This window comes from Euprymna scolopes, chromosome 42 (assembly GCF_053919585.1).
Source record: "Euprymna scolopes isolate OS-2025 chromosome 42, ASM5391958v1, whole genome shotgun sequence".
NCBI lineage: Eukaryota > Metazoa > Mollusca > Cephalopoda > Sepiida > Sepiolidae > Euprymna > Euprymna scolopes.
The window spans coordinates 30,700,417-30,717,397 of record NC_136523.1 but is presented as its reverse complement, the minus strand read 5'-3'; the positions used below and the strand labels follow the sequence as shown (position 1 = coordinate 30,717,397).

Here is a 16,981-nt window from a genome sequence, read left to right as displayed (position 1 = left end):
TCCCTCTATAAATCTGGGTCCTATCACTGTAATCGCTTACACTTCAGTAGAAATATGTCTAGAGGTGAATAATAGTTTAAAATACAAAAAAATAGACAAAAAAAAGAAGAAACTATCACCATTAGTGTTCAGCATTTTTTTTTTTTAATTTTTTTTATTACATTTTCACCCCAAACAAGGCAAATTGCCACTTTGGTGTAGGGGGCTACTATCAGGGGCAACAACTACTGGGGTACTATGTAGAGATTTGGGCAGCAAGGTGTCAGCTCACGTTACACTTGAACTTCTGCACATCAGTACTGTTGGGGAAGCAGGGACCTGGAATGGAATTCCAGAGTCTAGCGGTTCTGGGGAAGAAACTATTGGAGTAAAAAGATCTTTTACATCTAGGGATCTCTACAGTGTGGGGGTGGGATTTAGCAGCCTGTCGGGTTTGTCGAGGGTGCTCACGTCGTGGGGGCACAAGTGATTGCAGTTCGTCAGAGCATTCACCACTAAAATACTTGTAGAAAAGGCAAAGGGATGCAACATTTCGTCGATGGGACAGAGGCTGAAGCTTAGATACCAGTTCAGGGCCTATCAGGTTTGCGACTCTCTTTTGAGCCTTGTCAAGGAGCGAGAGACTAGTAGCAGATGCACCAGCCCAGATGTGGCAGCAATACTCCATACATGGGCGAATGGTGGCCTTATAGAGGTACAGGATACTTTCGGGTGTTAGTAGTTTTCTAGCACGGTAGAGAGAGCCCACCTTTCTTGCAGCGGCCCTGGCAATGCCTTCAATGTAATTGTTCCAACTCATGTTTCCTGTGAACGTTAGGCCAAGGAGTTTGAAAGATGGACTCTCAGATAAAGAGTCGTTGGCCATTGCTATGGGTGGTAGAGAGGGTTTCTTGTAATTATTGAATGAAACTAGTTTAGTCTTGGCAGCATTGAACGTGACCAACCACTTTTGTCCCCATTCCACTACAGATTGGAGGTCTTCCTCTAGTGTTTCTGCCATTTCTTTAGAAATGTGTTCATTCGTCTTCCTGTCGTGCCTGCCATAGAGTGTAGTGTCATCAGCATATATACCCATCTCAGAGGCAATGTTGTCGGGGAGGTCATTTATGAATATCAGGAACAATAGAGGTCCAAGGATAGAACCCTGGGGCACCCCCGCATTTATATCATATTGTTTAGATGTACGACCGTCGAGGACAACCTGGATTTTTCTCTTATCTAAGAAGGATTTAATTATGTTAAGTATTCTACCAGTGATACCGTATGATCTGATTTTACTGAGGAGACCCTCATGCCATACCCTGTCAAAAGCCTTAGATATATCTAGAGCTACCGCTCTGCCCTCCCCCGCTTTGTCCAGTGAATGGTATATACGTTCAGAGATCACAGTTAGGATGTCTGCTGTGGAACGGGCTTGTCTAAATCCATATTGTTTGTCAGTCAGTAGTTTAGCATCTGTAAGATGATGGACTAGAGCATGGTTAATTATGGTCTCAAATTGTTGTGATGCCTCTTTTTTTTCTTTTTTTAAGTCATGTTCACACCCAGAACATATTGGCACTTAGAAATAAAGGGCTACTATTTGGGATAGTGTTGGGAGGTGGGGGGAGTGAAATGTTAGTTTACATTACATTTAAACTTTTTCATGTTAGTATGTTCAGGGAACCAGGTAACAGGGAAGGAGTTCCAAAGTTTGGTAGTAGGGAAGAAGCTATTTTCTTTTTTTCTTTAATTCAATTTTCACCCCAAACAAGGCATACTTTGAAGTAGGGGACTACTATCGGGGGCATAAGTTGCAGGGATATTATGAAGGGAGATGAGCAGCAAGATGTTTGTTCACATTACACTTGAACTTTTGCATGTCAGTACAGTTTGGAAAAGCAGAATCCTAGAAGGGAGTTCCAAAGTCTTGCAGTTCTGGGGAAGAAACTATTGGAGTAGAAGGCTTTCTACACGTCGGGATGTCTACTGTAAAGGGGTGAGATTTAGTTGCTTGTCGGAATTAAGATTTTAAGGCATTACAGCATCTAGGGATCTCTACAATGAAGGAGTGGGATTTTGATATTTGTCGAGTTTGTCAGGGCTATGTACATCAAGAGGGCGCAAATTTGTCAGAGCACATTCCATTAAAATACTTGTCAAACAGACACAAGGATGCAACATTGCAATGATGGGACAGGGGTTGCTTGGAACTTAGTTGACAGTACAAGATAGATTAGAGACTCTTCTTTAGATGCTGTCCAAGCGGGAGAGACTAGTGGTAGATGCACGAGTCAAGATCTGGCAGCAATACTTCATGCATGGGCGAATGGTGGCTTTGTAGAGATGCAGGATACTCTCAGGTGTGAGTAATCTTTTAGCATGATAGAGGGAATCCACCTTCTTTGCAGTTGCCTTCGCAATGCCCTCAATGTATTTATTCCAGTTCATGTTGCCTGTGAATATTAAGCTGAGGAGTTTGAAAAAGACCTCTCAGGTAGGGTGTTATTAGTCATGACTATCGGTGATTGAAAGGGCTTCTTGTAATTGTTCAAAGAAAGAAGTTTAGTCTAAGTAACATTAAATGTTACCATCCACTTACAGCTTCATTCCACTACAAACTGGAGGTTGTTTTCTAAGGATTCTGTCATTGCCTTAGATATGTGTACATTCGTTTTTCCTTCATGTCTATTATAGAGTATTTTATCATCAGCAAATATACTCATCTCAGACATGATGTTATAAAGGTGGTCATTTATGAAGATCAGGAATAACAAGGATGAATCTTTGAAGGATTCCTGCATTAATATTATGCTGTTTAGATGTGTGTCCATCAAGGATAATCTTATCTAAGAAGGATCTCATTATATTAAGTATTCGTCCAGTTATACCATATGATTTAATTTTCATTAAGAGCCCTTCATACCAGACTTTGTCAAAGGCTTTGGATATATCAAAGGTTAGAGCCCTGGCTTTCCTCGCCTTATCCAGTGCATGGTATGGTAGCTTCCTTCAGTCAGATACCCACTATAAGGGTGTCTGCATGTGAATATTTTTGTGGCAAGATTTGCGCAATCTCCAACCACACCTCTCCTGAGTTGGTGTTGTTAAATACCAGTGGCAAGCAGAGATTCAGGATGACTGGAAACAATGCCGAGATAAGCGGAGGGCACATACAGTGCCTAGAATTCCCAAATGGTCATCCATCTGGTAGTAGCCAGGTTCAATGTTGCTTAACTTCGATGATCTGACGAGAATCAATGTCTCAACGAGATTATGCCTACACACGTACATACATGCATGGTATATGCGGTTAGAGATGATTATTAAAATATCTGTAGCAGAACGACATTGCCTAAATCCATACTGTCAGTTAGAAGATTAGCTTTTACGAGGTGGTGGGTTAGTGCTTGATGGAGTAATAATTCAAAGATTTTAGTAAAGGGGGGGGGAGAGACTCATAGTGTGATAATTGAGCAGATCCTTTCACCAGAATTCTTGTACACTGGTACAACAGAGGCTATTTTCCAGCTATTAGGGAAGCAAGATTCAGCAAGGCATTTGTTGTAGAGTTTGGAAAGTATGGGAGTTAGCTCAATTGAGCATTTCTTACTTTGTATAGCAGGGATGAGATCAAGCCTACATGTCTTGGAGATGTCTAAGTTTTTTATTATATCATGGACAGGAGAAGGGGTGATTTTCAGATCATCAAGTGTGACTTCAGTCCATATAGGGAAATTTGGGAGGGAGTTGCTTGTTGGGCTTAACATTTATACCACTAGACGATACACAAATTTAGATACACAAGACACACGTATACATAATATATACTCTGCCTCCTCCCCCGACATTACAACACTAAGGTGATGCAAATATAGGGTGTCCAAAACGTCACTGAAGGGTTTTGAACTTAAATATAGTAGAACCCTGGGATACGGCATTAAAAATTAGTAACAAAATACCGTACAGTATATAATACACATGTATATAATCAAATAACAAATAACACCATAAGGCGGGGCAAATACTGTAACCAGGGGCCAGGAAAACATTGTATTTCACATCGTAACCTGAAAAAAAAAAAAGTATCCTAGGACTACCGTATCCCGGGCTTCTACCGTTGATTCTTTATTTTTGAGATCTTTCTGTAATTTTAACACAATCTGGCTAAGACATTGAGAAATTTAAAAAGAAAAATGCAAATTCAAACAATCTATTTATGAATAATAATGTCTTTTAAATGTTGCCCATTTTTAGCTTCATATATTTGTGCTCTTTCCAAAACATTATTCATGACACATTGCAGAATCTCTTGTAAGTACAGCTCCTTGGTCTTCAAATCAGTGCACAATGTTTTGAATTACGCTGTGACTTGGGCTTTCTCTTACACGGAAATACTGTCTGCTGTCGATAAGCTCTTTGAGTCAAAACAATTGACCCCTGATTTTAATAAAACAATTTCACAACTTGTGTACAGTGTTCAATGCTATACTTATCCATAAATGATTTTCAAAATATGATCTGTAAAATATCTTCCATGATAAAAAAAAAATTTGTGAGTTGTGAAAACAAAGTGACATAAGTTCGATGATTGAATCTCAAAAAATATTGGGTTATTTTTTCCACAACAATAATCTTGTGAACAACTACTATCTGTACCTATTGATGAAAGTGTTGTGATGTGTCCACCCTACGGATAACAATGCGCACTTCCACTTACTATTGGATTGGCATATAAATTTAGTGTTAAATGATCACATGGGAAGAAGTGATAAAAATGGACTTGAGAGAAAGAGGGATAAATAAATATGCTAAACTGATGATGAGGATTTTTGTTATGGAAGTCGTTCCAGATAAGGTATGAAGCCACTTGATATAAGAAATGAATCATAAAAATAAGTACCTCTACAAGGCCACCATTTGCCCATGTATGGAGTATTGTTGTTACATTTGGGTTGGTGCACCTGCTACTAGTCTCTCGCTCCTGGACACTGTTCAAAAAACAGTCGCCAACCTGATAGGTCCTGACCTGTCATCCAAGTTTCAGCCACTGTCCCATCAACGAAATGTTGCATCCCTCTGCCTGTTTTACAAGTATTTTAATGGTGGATGCTCTGACAACCTACCAGCCCTTGATGTAAATACCCCGACAAACTCGACAGCCAGCCAAATCCCACCCCTACACAGTAGAGATCCCTAGAGGTAAGAAGGCCGTCTACTCTATCTAATAGTTTCTTTCCCAGAACTGTTAGACTCTGGACCTCCCTTCCGGAGTCATGTTTTCCCAACTGTAATGACATGCAGAAGTTCAAATGTAATGTGAATAGACATCTTCCTGCTCAACTCCCTACATAGTATCCCTGCAACTACTGTCCCCGATAGTAGCCCTCTACATCAAAGTGGCACTGTGCCCTGTTTGGGGTGAAAATGGAATTTTAAAAAATAGATAAAAAGGAAAGATAGTTTCATACCTGGAGTGACTCTCATTACAAAAGTCATCATCAACATATTCAGTTTAAGGTTCATTTTACGTATTGGGCACGTTTATGAAATTGACTTCCAAACTAACCAATCTCTAGCCAAGTCTTTATGTTATTAGCTTCCTGGAAAACACCGATTAGTCTTGCTAATAGTTGATCATGATGATTATTGTTGTTTAGACAGAAACATATTATCAGTATGAAAAGTTATGTTTTAGAAGAATAAAAATGTTTACATTAAATAGTTTCTAGGAATGTAACTTGATGGATGAAATGTCATTCTGATAGTTATATTTTCACTATGAATGTTAGAACATAAAAAAATATGACAAAAGCAGATCATCTGATTTGTGTCTTGATCACATGAAGTTGATGACATAATGAATTTTAGATTTACACAGAGGAAGATAGTGAAGCCAGTCTGAAACGGGGAGTTGGCAATCGGAGGTTGAGAGAGACAGTCAATGAATCATGATGGCTTCAAGTAGGAGTGTCGATAATTAAGATAATTAAGTAAAAATGAACACCAGTGTGCCTTTTTCAATTTTTTTTTTTTTTTTTTTATTCAATTTTCACCCCAAACAAGGCACAGTGCCACTTTGAAGCAGGGGGCTACTATTAGGGAATTAATTAGCGGGGTCATTATGAAGGGAGAAGAGTAGAAAGATGTTTGTTAACATTACACTTGAACTTCTGCATATCATTGCAGTTGGGAAAGCAGAATCCCGGAAGGGAGTTCCAAAGACCCGCAGTTCTGGGGAAGAAACTATTGGAGTAAAAGGCTTTCTTGCACCTAGGGATCTCTACTGTAAAGGGATGAGACTTAGTAGCTTGTCGGGTTTGTCGGGGGTAGTTACGTCGGGGAGGTACAAGTGTTTGCAGTTCGTCAGAGCATTCACCATTAAAGTATTTGTAGAACAGGCAGAGGGATGCAATATCTCGTCGATGGGACAGAGGTTGAAGCCTCGATGACAGTTCAGGACCTATCAGGTTGGCAACTCTTTTTTGAACCCTGTCCAGGAGCGAGAGACAAGCAGCAGATGCACCAGCCCAGATGTGACAACAGTACTCCATACATGGGCGAATGGTGGCCTTATAGAGGTATAGGATACTGTCAGGCGTAAGTAGTTTTCTAGCACGGTAGAGGGAGCCAACCTTCCTTGCAGCAGCCTTGGCAATGCTCTCAATGTATCTATTCCAGTTCATATTCCCTGTAAACGTTAGGCCGAGGAGTTTAAAAGAAGTACTTTCAGGCAATGTGTTCTTGGCTATTGCTATTGGTGGTAGAGAAGGTTTCTTGTAGTTATTGAAGGAAACAAGCTTAGTCTTAGCAGCATTGAATGTGACCAACCATTTTTGTCCCCATTCCACTACGGATTGGAGGTCGTCCTCTAGTGTTTCTTCCATTTCCTTGGATATGTGTTCATTTGTTTTCCCCTCATATCTGTTATAGAGAGTGGTGGCATCGGCAAATATACCCATCTCCGAAACAATATTACCAGGGAGGTCGTTTATGAATATCAGGAATAATAGAGGTCCAATGGGAAAACATCAGAAAATAAAGGCTGTAAATACAAGCAAGACTTCGCTTGTAAGGATCTTCATGTTGCAGTTTTTGCCAAGGATCAGTCAATGCAAGATCAACCAGATAGAAGGTATGTTTCCCTATTTTTCAATGTACACCCCATAGATTTGTATCCGTCCTTTTATTATTGTTATTATATGTGAACACACACACATACACAAAAATAGATTGTTATAAATAGACACATAACTAGAGATGATCCCATGAAATACATGAACACAAATAGATGACATGTCAACACTAAATAGAGACTCGTTTATATGCGTTATATACACGTCATAAATATACACACCGACCGACTACATAACATTTATTTATCTTTCTTTCGAATAAACTTTTATTATTTCCTCCCATGTTGAAAGAATCGACAAGAGTTCTTCTGTTAATACAGGCTGGAACAATAAGTGTTGCCCTAAAGAAAATCACACTACAGTTTTATTTTAAAACTTTTATTGAAAAAAATCAATTTAGCTAAGTTGATTATGTAGTAGAGCTGACATCTATTCAATGTAGCCGCATTCAATCTCAATCACTGCCTTGATATGGGTCCAGAACTGAGTGCATGCCTTTTCCTAGCATTACAAGTTGATTTTTTCTTTTTAGATAATTGTTATTTTATCAACTTGCATGAAAAGAGCTATGTAAAAGATGCTTAAAACCGTTTGAATTATACAAATACCACCAGTAGTTCAAAAGTTATGAGAATTTTAAATGCCAAAATTTAGGCTTTTTCGTGGACATTTTTCTTTAGAAAAAGTGGGCTAAATTACGAACCTCAACATTTCAAGAAATTCAGTAATTTCGCCACCATTTATTTATTTTTCAAGCTATTCTTATGAAACTTGGCAGTCTTATCTAAAATTGTGTGCTCTTTCTGATTATGCAGTCAAATCTGATGTATCTCTTTACCATAAGCCATAAATTATAAATTCAGATGTACAAATTTCAATTTTTTTTAAACTGACGCATGGTATCATACAATGGGTGTCTATTTATGAACAAAACTAAGTATTATAGTAGTATTTAAATATAACTTTATTGAGAATAGGCATTTTCCTGCCTCCTCACCAAAAGAGAGCTTAATCTTGGTGTAGTCATTGAATGCCTAAAGAGCATTCATGGCCGGTATTTACTACTCCCCTCAAAGAAAAAAAAAATTGAGTAGATATGAATTAATCTCAGAAATAAATCAAAGAAAATTTTTCATATAGATTTTAGATTTCTGTAAAAGATAGAAATTCCCATAGTCGTCCAAAACTTTTGGACCAGTCCAATTTTCAATTTTGTAAATCTTCTCTATCTGGCCCAAAATATATCCCTATTTTCTGAGATGCAATCATAAATCGTACTCTACATGAATCCTCGATGTAACTTTCACAGTACTAGGATACCAGGAATCCTGATAAGCAACAACTATATATTCACCAGTTGATGCTAATTTTTGTCATTTCTGTTCTATTGTTTTACTGAAAATTCAATTATGTAAACAAAGAAATAAAACAGTAATTTTTTACCTTGTTTCCACCTTAACATTTAAAATGATTACTTCTATAGGTCTTAGGGTATGGTGAAAACGAATATCGCATTTAAATTTTCTGCAAATAAGTAGTTTTCCGGATATTAAGCAATGTCATTTCTTATGTTATTGCTAGTGACCATCTTGTTATATGCAAGCACGCAAACGCAACCCCAAGAAACTATGCACAAACGCGCATACCAAGATAGCCACCAGCAATAACGTAAGAAATGACATTGCTTAATATCCGGAAAGCTACTTATTTGCAGAAAATTTAAATGCGATATTCGTTTTCAGCATATCCAAAAACCTTTAAAGGTAGTCATTTTAAAGAAAAATGTTATGGTGGAAACAAAGTAAAAATTTACAAAATGCATCACAATGAAATTCTTTATCGAGCCGCCTAATTATATTATTATTATTATTATTTAGATATCCTCAGTTAAAAAAAAACGGGTTTGTTTTACAGATTCGAAAAAATGGTGTTGACAATGAGTTAAAAATAAATTCAAGTTTCACAATATCTTTTTTATTTAGTTGTTAGATGAAAGTACAGAATAGTTAACAAAAAAAAAACCTTCATTCCCCCATGTTAAGAATGGGTTTCTAAATAATAACATTATTTCAGCATGGTAGCATAAGTGCACGAGTACCTTTTATTTGTTATATATTTGTTTGTTTTTTTTGACCACTAAAAAACACAATTTTACCTTAAGTACAAATAAGAAGTTAAACGCATGTACTTAGTACATTTTGTTGTTTTTTAACGCTTTTAGTGCATGTGTACTAAAAGCATGGAAAACAACAAAATAGTATTGTTTGGAAATCAAATTTGAAAATCTTGAAAATAATTTTTTTAAATTGATGAACTCAGCATAAAAAATGACTAGTCTAGTAAGACAGTTTTCTATTTTTAAGAGAATAGTTTAGGCAGCTTAGCGCATGACACGCTTAGCGACCATTTTTCTGTAAGCGGATTTGATTTCTATAAAAGATAACATTTTAAAGAAAATTCCACGCAATTAATAATTATCAAATATTTACATATTATACATGAAAATAATTCTGAAACTATTATCTATACGAAAATGGATGATGTATGTCGATTTATCTTATCAATTTTGAAATATTTTTTGTCAACTTTGCTCGGTCGTAACTTTGTTTCCTGTGGTTGTAAAAAAAAAAAAATCAAAGTCCGGTAGAGATGGACTTTTATGTTTATATAGCCTGTAAAATTTCAGCCATATCCAATCAAATTTAACCCCACGCATATGTATCTAAACGTAACGTATAAAATGTAAACATTAAAAAAACTGTTTCCCTTTTTGTTGTCATCATTTTTTACCGTTTTTTCCGTTTTTAATTTGGAGCATAAAAACATTGAATGCATAAAAGAAAAATAAATTAAGATCATTGGAATGCTTATTTTATTCTCTTTTCAGCAATATAATTCTTTTAAAAATTGACCAACAAATAAAAAAAATATGACTTGTCGAAGCACATTGGTATGTAAGATTGCCGATGTCCACAAAAATACAGCATACGCTTGTAATGCTACTTTTCCACAAGCGCTGGCGGGAGCTTAGTGAATTCTTGGCGGATGGCGGCGATCAGGCTAGTTTTGGTGCTGTGGGAGGTCATGTTGGTGATATTCTCGATGTATTACCAAACAAAGTAGTCCAGTAGGTTCAGGTTGAGAGAGGGGGGGGCAGTGAGAAAAGAGTACAAAGTTGTAGCACTCCTTCTGAAGTCATTGTATTTGTGAGCCGGCGCCGAGTCCTGCTGCCATATCCAGGGTCTGTTAGCGGCCACTTGATTGCACCAGGGAATCACCACACTCTTCAGCACATCCAGGTACACTTTGATGTTAACTTTCAAGCCAACTTTGAATATGTGAGGTGGAATGATGCAGCCCTCACTTGAAACCACACCAAAGACCATAACCGTGGCCAGAAACTTTGCTTTCATCACCCTGGGCACATCCCTGTTATTCATGGTAATCCAGCGATGCAGTTTGAGGGTGCTGATAATGGTCCTGTTGTCATAACTTCGATCAGTAGAGAGCAGGAGTTGTACAGCAGCACATCTCCAATCTCACTCGTTGAACATTGTGTCACTTTCAGACATGATAGAAGGTTCCTATCGCTCTTGGGATTTGTACACAACTGGCCAACTAGTAAATGGTCTGCAACAAAAAAAAGAAAACCGATTTTCATCAAATGGAAATGGAATCATGTTGTCTTTTCTAGAATGACAATTTTATCATTCTACCCTGTAGATGCTGAATAGTTAAAGTAGTAGGTTTAGTACGCAGGGGAAGGCCAAGGAAAACATATGGGAGAAGTGATTAGAATGAACTTCATAAGAAACTAATCACAATAATATAAAAGAATGATGGTTTCTAACCAGATAGGACATATGAGGACATATGAGGACAGACTTGAATAAGTTTCCAGACTTTTTTTTATACAGACATTTAAAATTGTCATAGACTCTTGAAAATGCAGTATGTTATTGCTATACATCTTATGAGATGACTGATCAATTTTTATGATTTCAGGTTCAAATGAACAGCTACAGCAGGAATTGGAATACATCCTACTAAAGCCAGATTATCACAGTTGGTGAATTTCAAAAATGCAATCTGGACATGAGGACACCTTAGAAAAACGATATGCAATAAAATTTTGTTTTAAACCTGGAAAAAATGCCACAGAAATGTATGGAATGCTTCAGGCTACTTTTGGACTATCTTGCATAAATCGAGCATTTTTTTTTTAGTGGAATATGAGATATAATGAAGGCAGGAAGTTTGTGAGGGATGATGAGAGGTGTGGGAGAAGTAAGTCAGACCACTAAAGTTGATTGGCCAAATAAAGAATTTATGGATAAGAAACATCATGTGTCTATAGAGACAATAAGTGCTCAGTTTGATGCCAGTATGGGGACTGTACACACAATTATTTGTGAGGAACTGAAGATGCGAAAGATTTTATCCCAAGGATGCTCAGAGACGATCAAACAGAAAGACGTTGTCATGACAGCAGGGAGATTGTCCAGCTGATCAATTTAGATCCTGCAGTTCTTGATGCTCTGGTGATCTGTGAAGAAAGCTGGATTTACTGCTATGACCCGGAGACCAAGAAACAGAATTCCTAGTCGAAGTATGCTGGCTCTCCCAGACACAAGAAAGTCAGACAGAGCAAATTCACCCAGAAACTTATGATGATCCCTTTTTTTGACAACACAGGCATGATTTACATGCACTGAGTTCCCACTGAACAGACAGTCAACAAGGAATACTATGTTGAGGCTGTAAGGGAGTTTGGGGAGAGATTCTATCGACAGAGGCCAGCACTTTTCAAATCAAGTCAGTGACATTTCCAACAGGACAATGCACCAATCCGTAATTCCTTCCTGGTCACAGTCACAGACTATTTAACAAGATGAGCATCAAGACAGTTCCTCACCCTCCCTAGTCTAGATCTTGCTCTCTGTGACTTTTGGTTATTCCCTAAGCTCAAGGAAAACCTTAGAAGCTATCATTATGAGACAATTGAAGAGATGAAAGAGGTTGTGATGAGGGTCACTGACACGCTCACACAAGAGGACTTCCATGGGGACCTTCCAGAAGTTGTTGGAATGGTACAACATGTGCATTGCAACTAGTGGAGATTACTTTGAAGGAGTTTCATGTGTGTACTATCAATAAAAGTGTCCATACAAAAAAAATCTGGAAACCTATTTAAGGCACCTCGTATAATTCAATTTCTGAGAGAGAAAAACTGTACTTCTATAGATGGGCATCCATCCGAACCTGAATATTTGGGATTATGATTTATAGAACAGACTGGAAATGACCAAACTGTCGCCAAACAGTCAATTAGTTCCTTAAGCATCAACTTTAAATGAAATAAATTTTTCATTTCTCCCCTGACTTAAGGTCAATTACCCAACCCCACCACCATTGTGCTAAAAATTCATATTAAAATTTTCTTCAAATTATTAAGTAAATCAATTTTATTATTTTTTTTTTTTTTAGTGGAGGGTTATAACCCTAACCTAGTTTTGCATTCATGATCTTTAGTGTCGTCTGCATTTTTAGATGGTTTTCACATCTTTCAAGTTGTAAACTACTTCGGTGATTTCTGGTTTCTTCCATAAACCGCAATCAAAAACAATTTGGTTCATATAAATCCTCAGCTATGGAGACTATAGTAGAATCTTATTTTGGTCATTGTGACCTAAAGGATCAAATGAAGACTTACCTTTAAAAAATTGATTTCTAAGTCTATTCGGGTACTGTATGAATGAATATCATAGTTAAATTTGTCACCAACAAGTAATTTTTATAATATTGACCTTCATATTCCCATGTTTTATATAATAATTTAAATCAGCTGCCATTTTTTTCTTGTTACTTAAAACACTTGATGCATGCTCCAAGCAATAAAAAACATCTCCCTCCCTATGTTAAGAATAACAATAGGGAATACATTGAATAATGAAGGTGTTAATATCAACAGAACTACATTCCGGCAACAAATTCAACTGTGATAATACCAGACCCGAATAGACCTAGAAATCAACTTCGTAATGGTGAGTGTTCATTTGGTGCTCTAGGTCACATTGACCCTTATTTTAGTACTTGTAAGGAGTGAGTATACAGAAGATTTCAGTATTTACGTAACCAGTCCTGAATATCGATGGAGAATCCAGAGTAAGTTCCGGAAATGGCCAAAACCATTTACAGTTCGAAAACCACGTTTTATTTTCTGTTTGTTTTTATAGAATTTTGCGACTTTGGGAAAGAGAGGGCAGCTAAAAAAATTTTTTGGTGCTAATATGTAATTTGAATTGAACCGACATTTGATGAAACTTAGTTTAGAATAAGGTAAAAATAAGCGTGCGCTTGTGTGTACAACTATGGCCATCACTTATAACAAAAAATTACATTGCTTAATATCCAAAAAACTACTTATTTGCGGAAAATTTAAATGTGATATTCGTTTTCAGCATACCCGAAAAGAAAACCTACAAAAGTCGTCATTTTATAGGAAAATATTAAGGTGAAAACCAAGTAAAAATTTACCAAAATTAAAAACAAAAATAAAAATGATTCTGTCCAAATTCTGTAAAAGTACCAATTTTTTTTTAATCTTAACTACATACGTACAAAATGAATAGCCGATGCTTAAAATGTATAAACATTTTGACCCCCTCCCTTTACTTAAAAATTCACCAAAAATCAGGAAATTTTTAATGAAATTTTCAGTATTTATCAAATAATGATCACAGAATATAATGAACCCATTACTTGAATCATAGTAGAAATTTATTATTTTGTTTAAACAAAAAATACTTTTACTAAAGTTATGATTTTCAGTAGTAAAATAAAAAAGAATTAATTTATTTTTGCATTTTTATGAAAATAAAGTATCGTAAATTGAAACAATAAAAAAGAAAAATTAAATCAGTATTAATAAATATGATATAACTCAAAGAAAAATTAATTTCTCGGACTGGACTAACGATATTATCGTTAAATTAAACATTGTTTTTTTAATATTTTCACACAAAAAATTATAATTGCAAAAAAAATTTCTACTTTTTTTTTATACTACATGTTTTTCGTAATTTTTATATGTAATATTCTAATATTTTCCTTGCTGGAATGAACATGAAACTTTTGGCATAATTTTTTATATAATCTTTAATTTTTTTTTTTAATTTAAAAGCAGGAACACAGAAAAATAATTAAATAAAAAAATGGTAAGACTTATACAAACGTTCACGATAGGAATATACAGATGCACGGTTGGGGGGGGGACAAAAAAAAACTAGCACTCTTCATCCCTCCAACTACCTGACAGACAGCCTTTTGATTTTCTGAAATATTGGGCTTCCTTTGTTTGTTTACGCTTAAGCGAGGCTAGATTCTCTTGCTTTTGGGGGGCTAATTAAGTTTTTTTTTTTTTTTTTTTTTTGTGCAAACAACGTGTTTTTTTTGTTTTTTTTATTTAATTCAATATTTTAGGGCTTTACAAATTATCTTTGAAATAGACCCAAAAAAATAATATTTACTTTTCAAAAGATTTTTACAATGAATTTATTTAACTTCAAAATTTAGCTGAATTTGTCAGCCGTGAAAACATTATTATATTATTATAACTTTTTTTTTTTCATGTGTACAAATATTTTTTTTTCCTTTTGGAAATTAATTTTAGGCTTTAATCTTTCAAATACAATAAAAAAGTAGTCAGAAACCTACAAAAAAATTATGATCAACCGGCTTTCAAAACTATGTCCCCCTATCTTTTTTCCGACAGTTTTGCTCGTACCTAATCTTAACATAATCTTGCACATACTTAGGGTCGTCGACCTTTGTATACTTTTTCGCGGCTTTCAAATCGTAACCGCTTTCAGACCCGAGTCGTTATTTTTGGTCGATATTGTGGACTTATTCGGTAAGTATTAAAAGTATTATTTGTTGCAGTAACGTATTCTTATTTTTCGATTAAAAAAAAACAACAAAAAACGTAGTTAAGGACTTAAAATTTACCCAACGTTTAGTTTCAGTTTTAAGAAACATTATTTAGGTTACTCATTATTTTTACTTTATTTTATTATTTATTTATTTTAACCATTACTTATGACGTCTGTTTAGACCACAACACTGCGGTTTAACCAAATTGTTTTATTTTACGCTATTGCGTTTTTGATTTTCGAATAGCAATAGCAAATGTGTAAGTTTCGTAGAGATGTGAAACAGTGAAACAAACACATAAACAGGCATATGTGTTCTTGCTCATTTGCTTAAGAACAAAGTGTAGTATCTGTTCTCTGTCTATGATCAATGGAGAAATCCCTCTAGACCGAGTCAATTTTTATTTTTGTCTCAATCCAGAGTGACCTTTTTTGAGGAGGGGGTAGATAATCTGCACATTAAAAACCGACCGTGTGCCTAACTCACCCTTTGTGGAGAGACAAATCGTGACTTACAGAATTGGTCACACAATTTTATTGATATAGAAATTATAGATGTTTCTTCGTAGCTCGTCGGAATTCGAAAATCGTTTGGATCAATGTGCACTTGCCCAACCTGCAAAGGGTGTTAATTCCGAAAGCCGTTCTTAACATGGGGAGGCTGGAAAATAAGAAAATGCATTTCGGAATAAAACACCCAACCTCCTCAGATGTTAAGAACGGCTTTCGGAATAAACGCCCACTGCCGCTTGGACAACCAGTGCAATAGTGCATATTGAACATTGTTTTTAAGTCTTTAAACTGTCAATCTGAAAGCGATTTCTGTTTTGAATTCAATTTTATCAACAAAAGTCAAGTATTATGGTCAATCGAAAAAAATAAACAAAAACTAATTTTGTTTTTCGAAAGAAAAAGAAAACTATTTTTTATCGCACCGACGCACCGCACGGGCGCACGCACCACCGGCGCAGTCGGCGCACGCACCTCACCTCTATTCTAAAAAAAAAAGCGAAAATTAAAAAAAGAAAAAGAGAAAATAAAACACTGTTTTTGTTTAATAATGGGTATTATTAATGAAAAACTGGGAAATTGATTTAGAAAATTTAAATGATTTTTAGTTTTATTTTATATTTTTGTTGTCTCGTCTGCATTTGCACACATGTATAGCGTTGGGTCTTTTTTATGGGGAAAGGTTTACGAAACAAAACAAAAAAAAAGTTGAGGGTTAAACAGGCAACACGAATTCAAGTGAAATAAGAAAATAAAGCAGCTTCAGCTGTTATAATCTGAAATACAAATGGAGGAATTAAAAAATAAAGAAAAGAGGCGGACGGGAAATTTAAGACAATATTTAGAAAGAGAAATGTCAACATACGAATCACATGATGACGCCATCTTGGATTGTAGCAGAAAAGTTTTTCTACTTCCGGTTTAGAAAGGGTATAAACTTCCGGTCTGTAAAAGTTGCCCACGTGACCACGCCGGAATAATATTAGACTCCAGTCCGGTTTTAACCATTATTATTCCTATTTCCTTGCTTCCCAACGAGGGCAGAGTTAGACACAAAGTCGGTTTTTAATGTGGAGAAAATCCACCTCCCCCTAAAGGGACACTCTGGATAGGAACAAAAATAAAAATTCCCAGTCATGAAGGATTTCTCCTCCACTGGAGGAGAAATCCTTCATGACTGAGAATTTTTCCAGTCGTCCACTGGAGGAGAAATCCTTCATGATTGAGAATTTTTATTTTTGTTCCTATCCAGAGTGTCCCTTTAGGGGGAGCTGGATTTTCTCCACATTAAAATTAGCTTCTTTCTAGATTTTTGAAATAAAGATGGTACCTATATTTTTCCAGACTTATTTCCACGTTGGCTTTTCATGATGAAACTTACTATAACTTTTTTAATGTTTTCTTTTGTTTTTTATGTTTTTCTTA

General features: G+C 35.9%; 1 protein-coding gene across 1 annotated transcript in view; it reads right to left on the bottom strand.

Moving 5' to 3' along the window:
* The window catches only part of LOC145266990 (small G protein signaling modulator 1-like), a 78,258-nt gene extending 61,748 nt beyond the window's left edge, over positions 1-16,510 (bottom strand). The window contains exon 1 of the mRNA XM_080122840.1: positions 16,422-16,510. Coding sequence (XP_079978966.1) covers positions 16,422-16,441 — 20 coding nt within the window. The 5' untranslated portion in view covers positions 16,442-16,510. The remainder of the gene's footprint in view (positions 1-16,421) is intronic.
* Between the last annotated feature and the right edge of the window lie 471 nt (positions 16,511-16,981).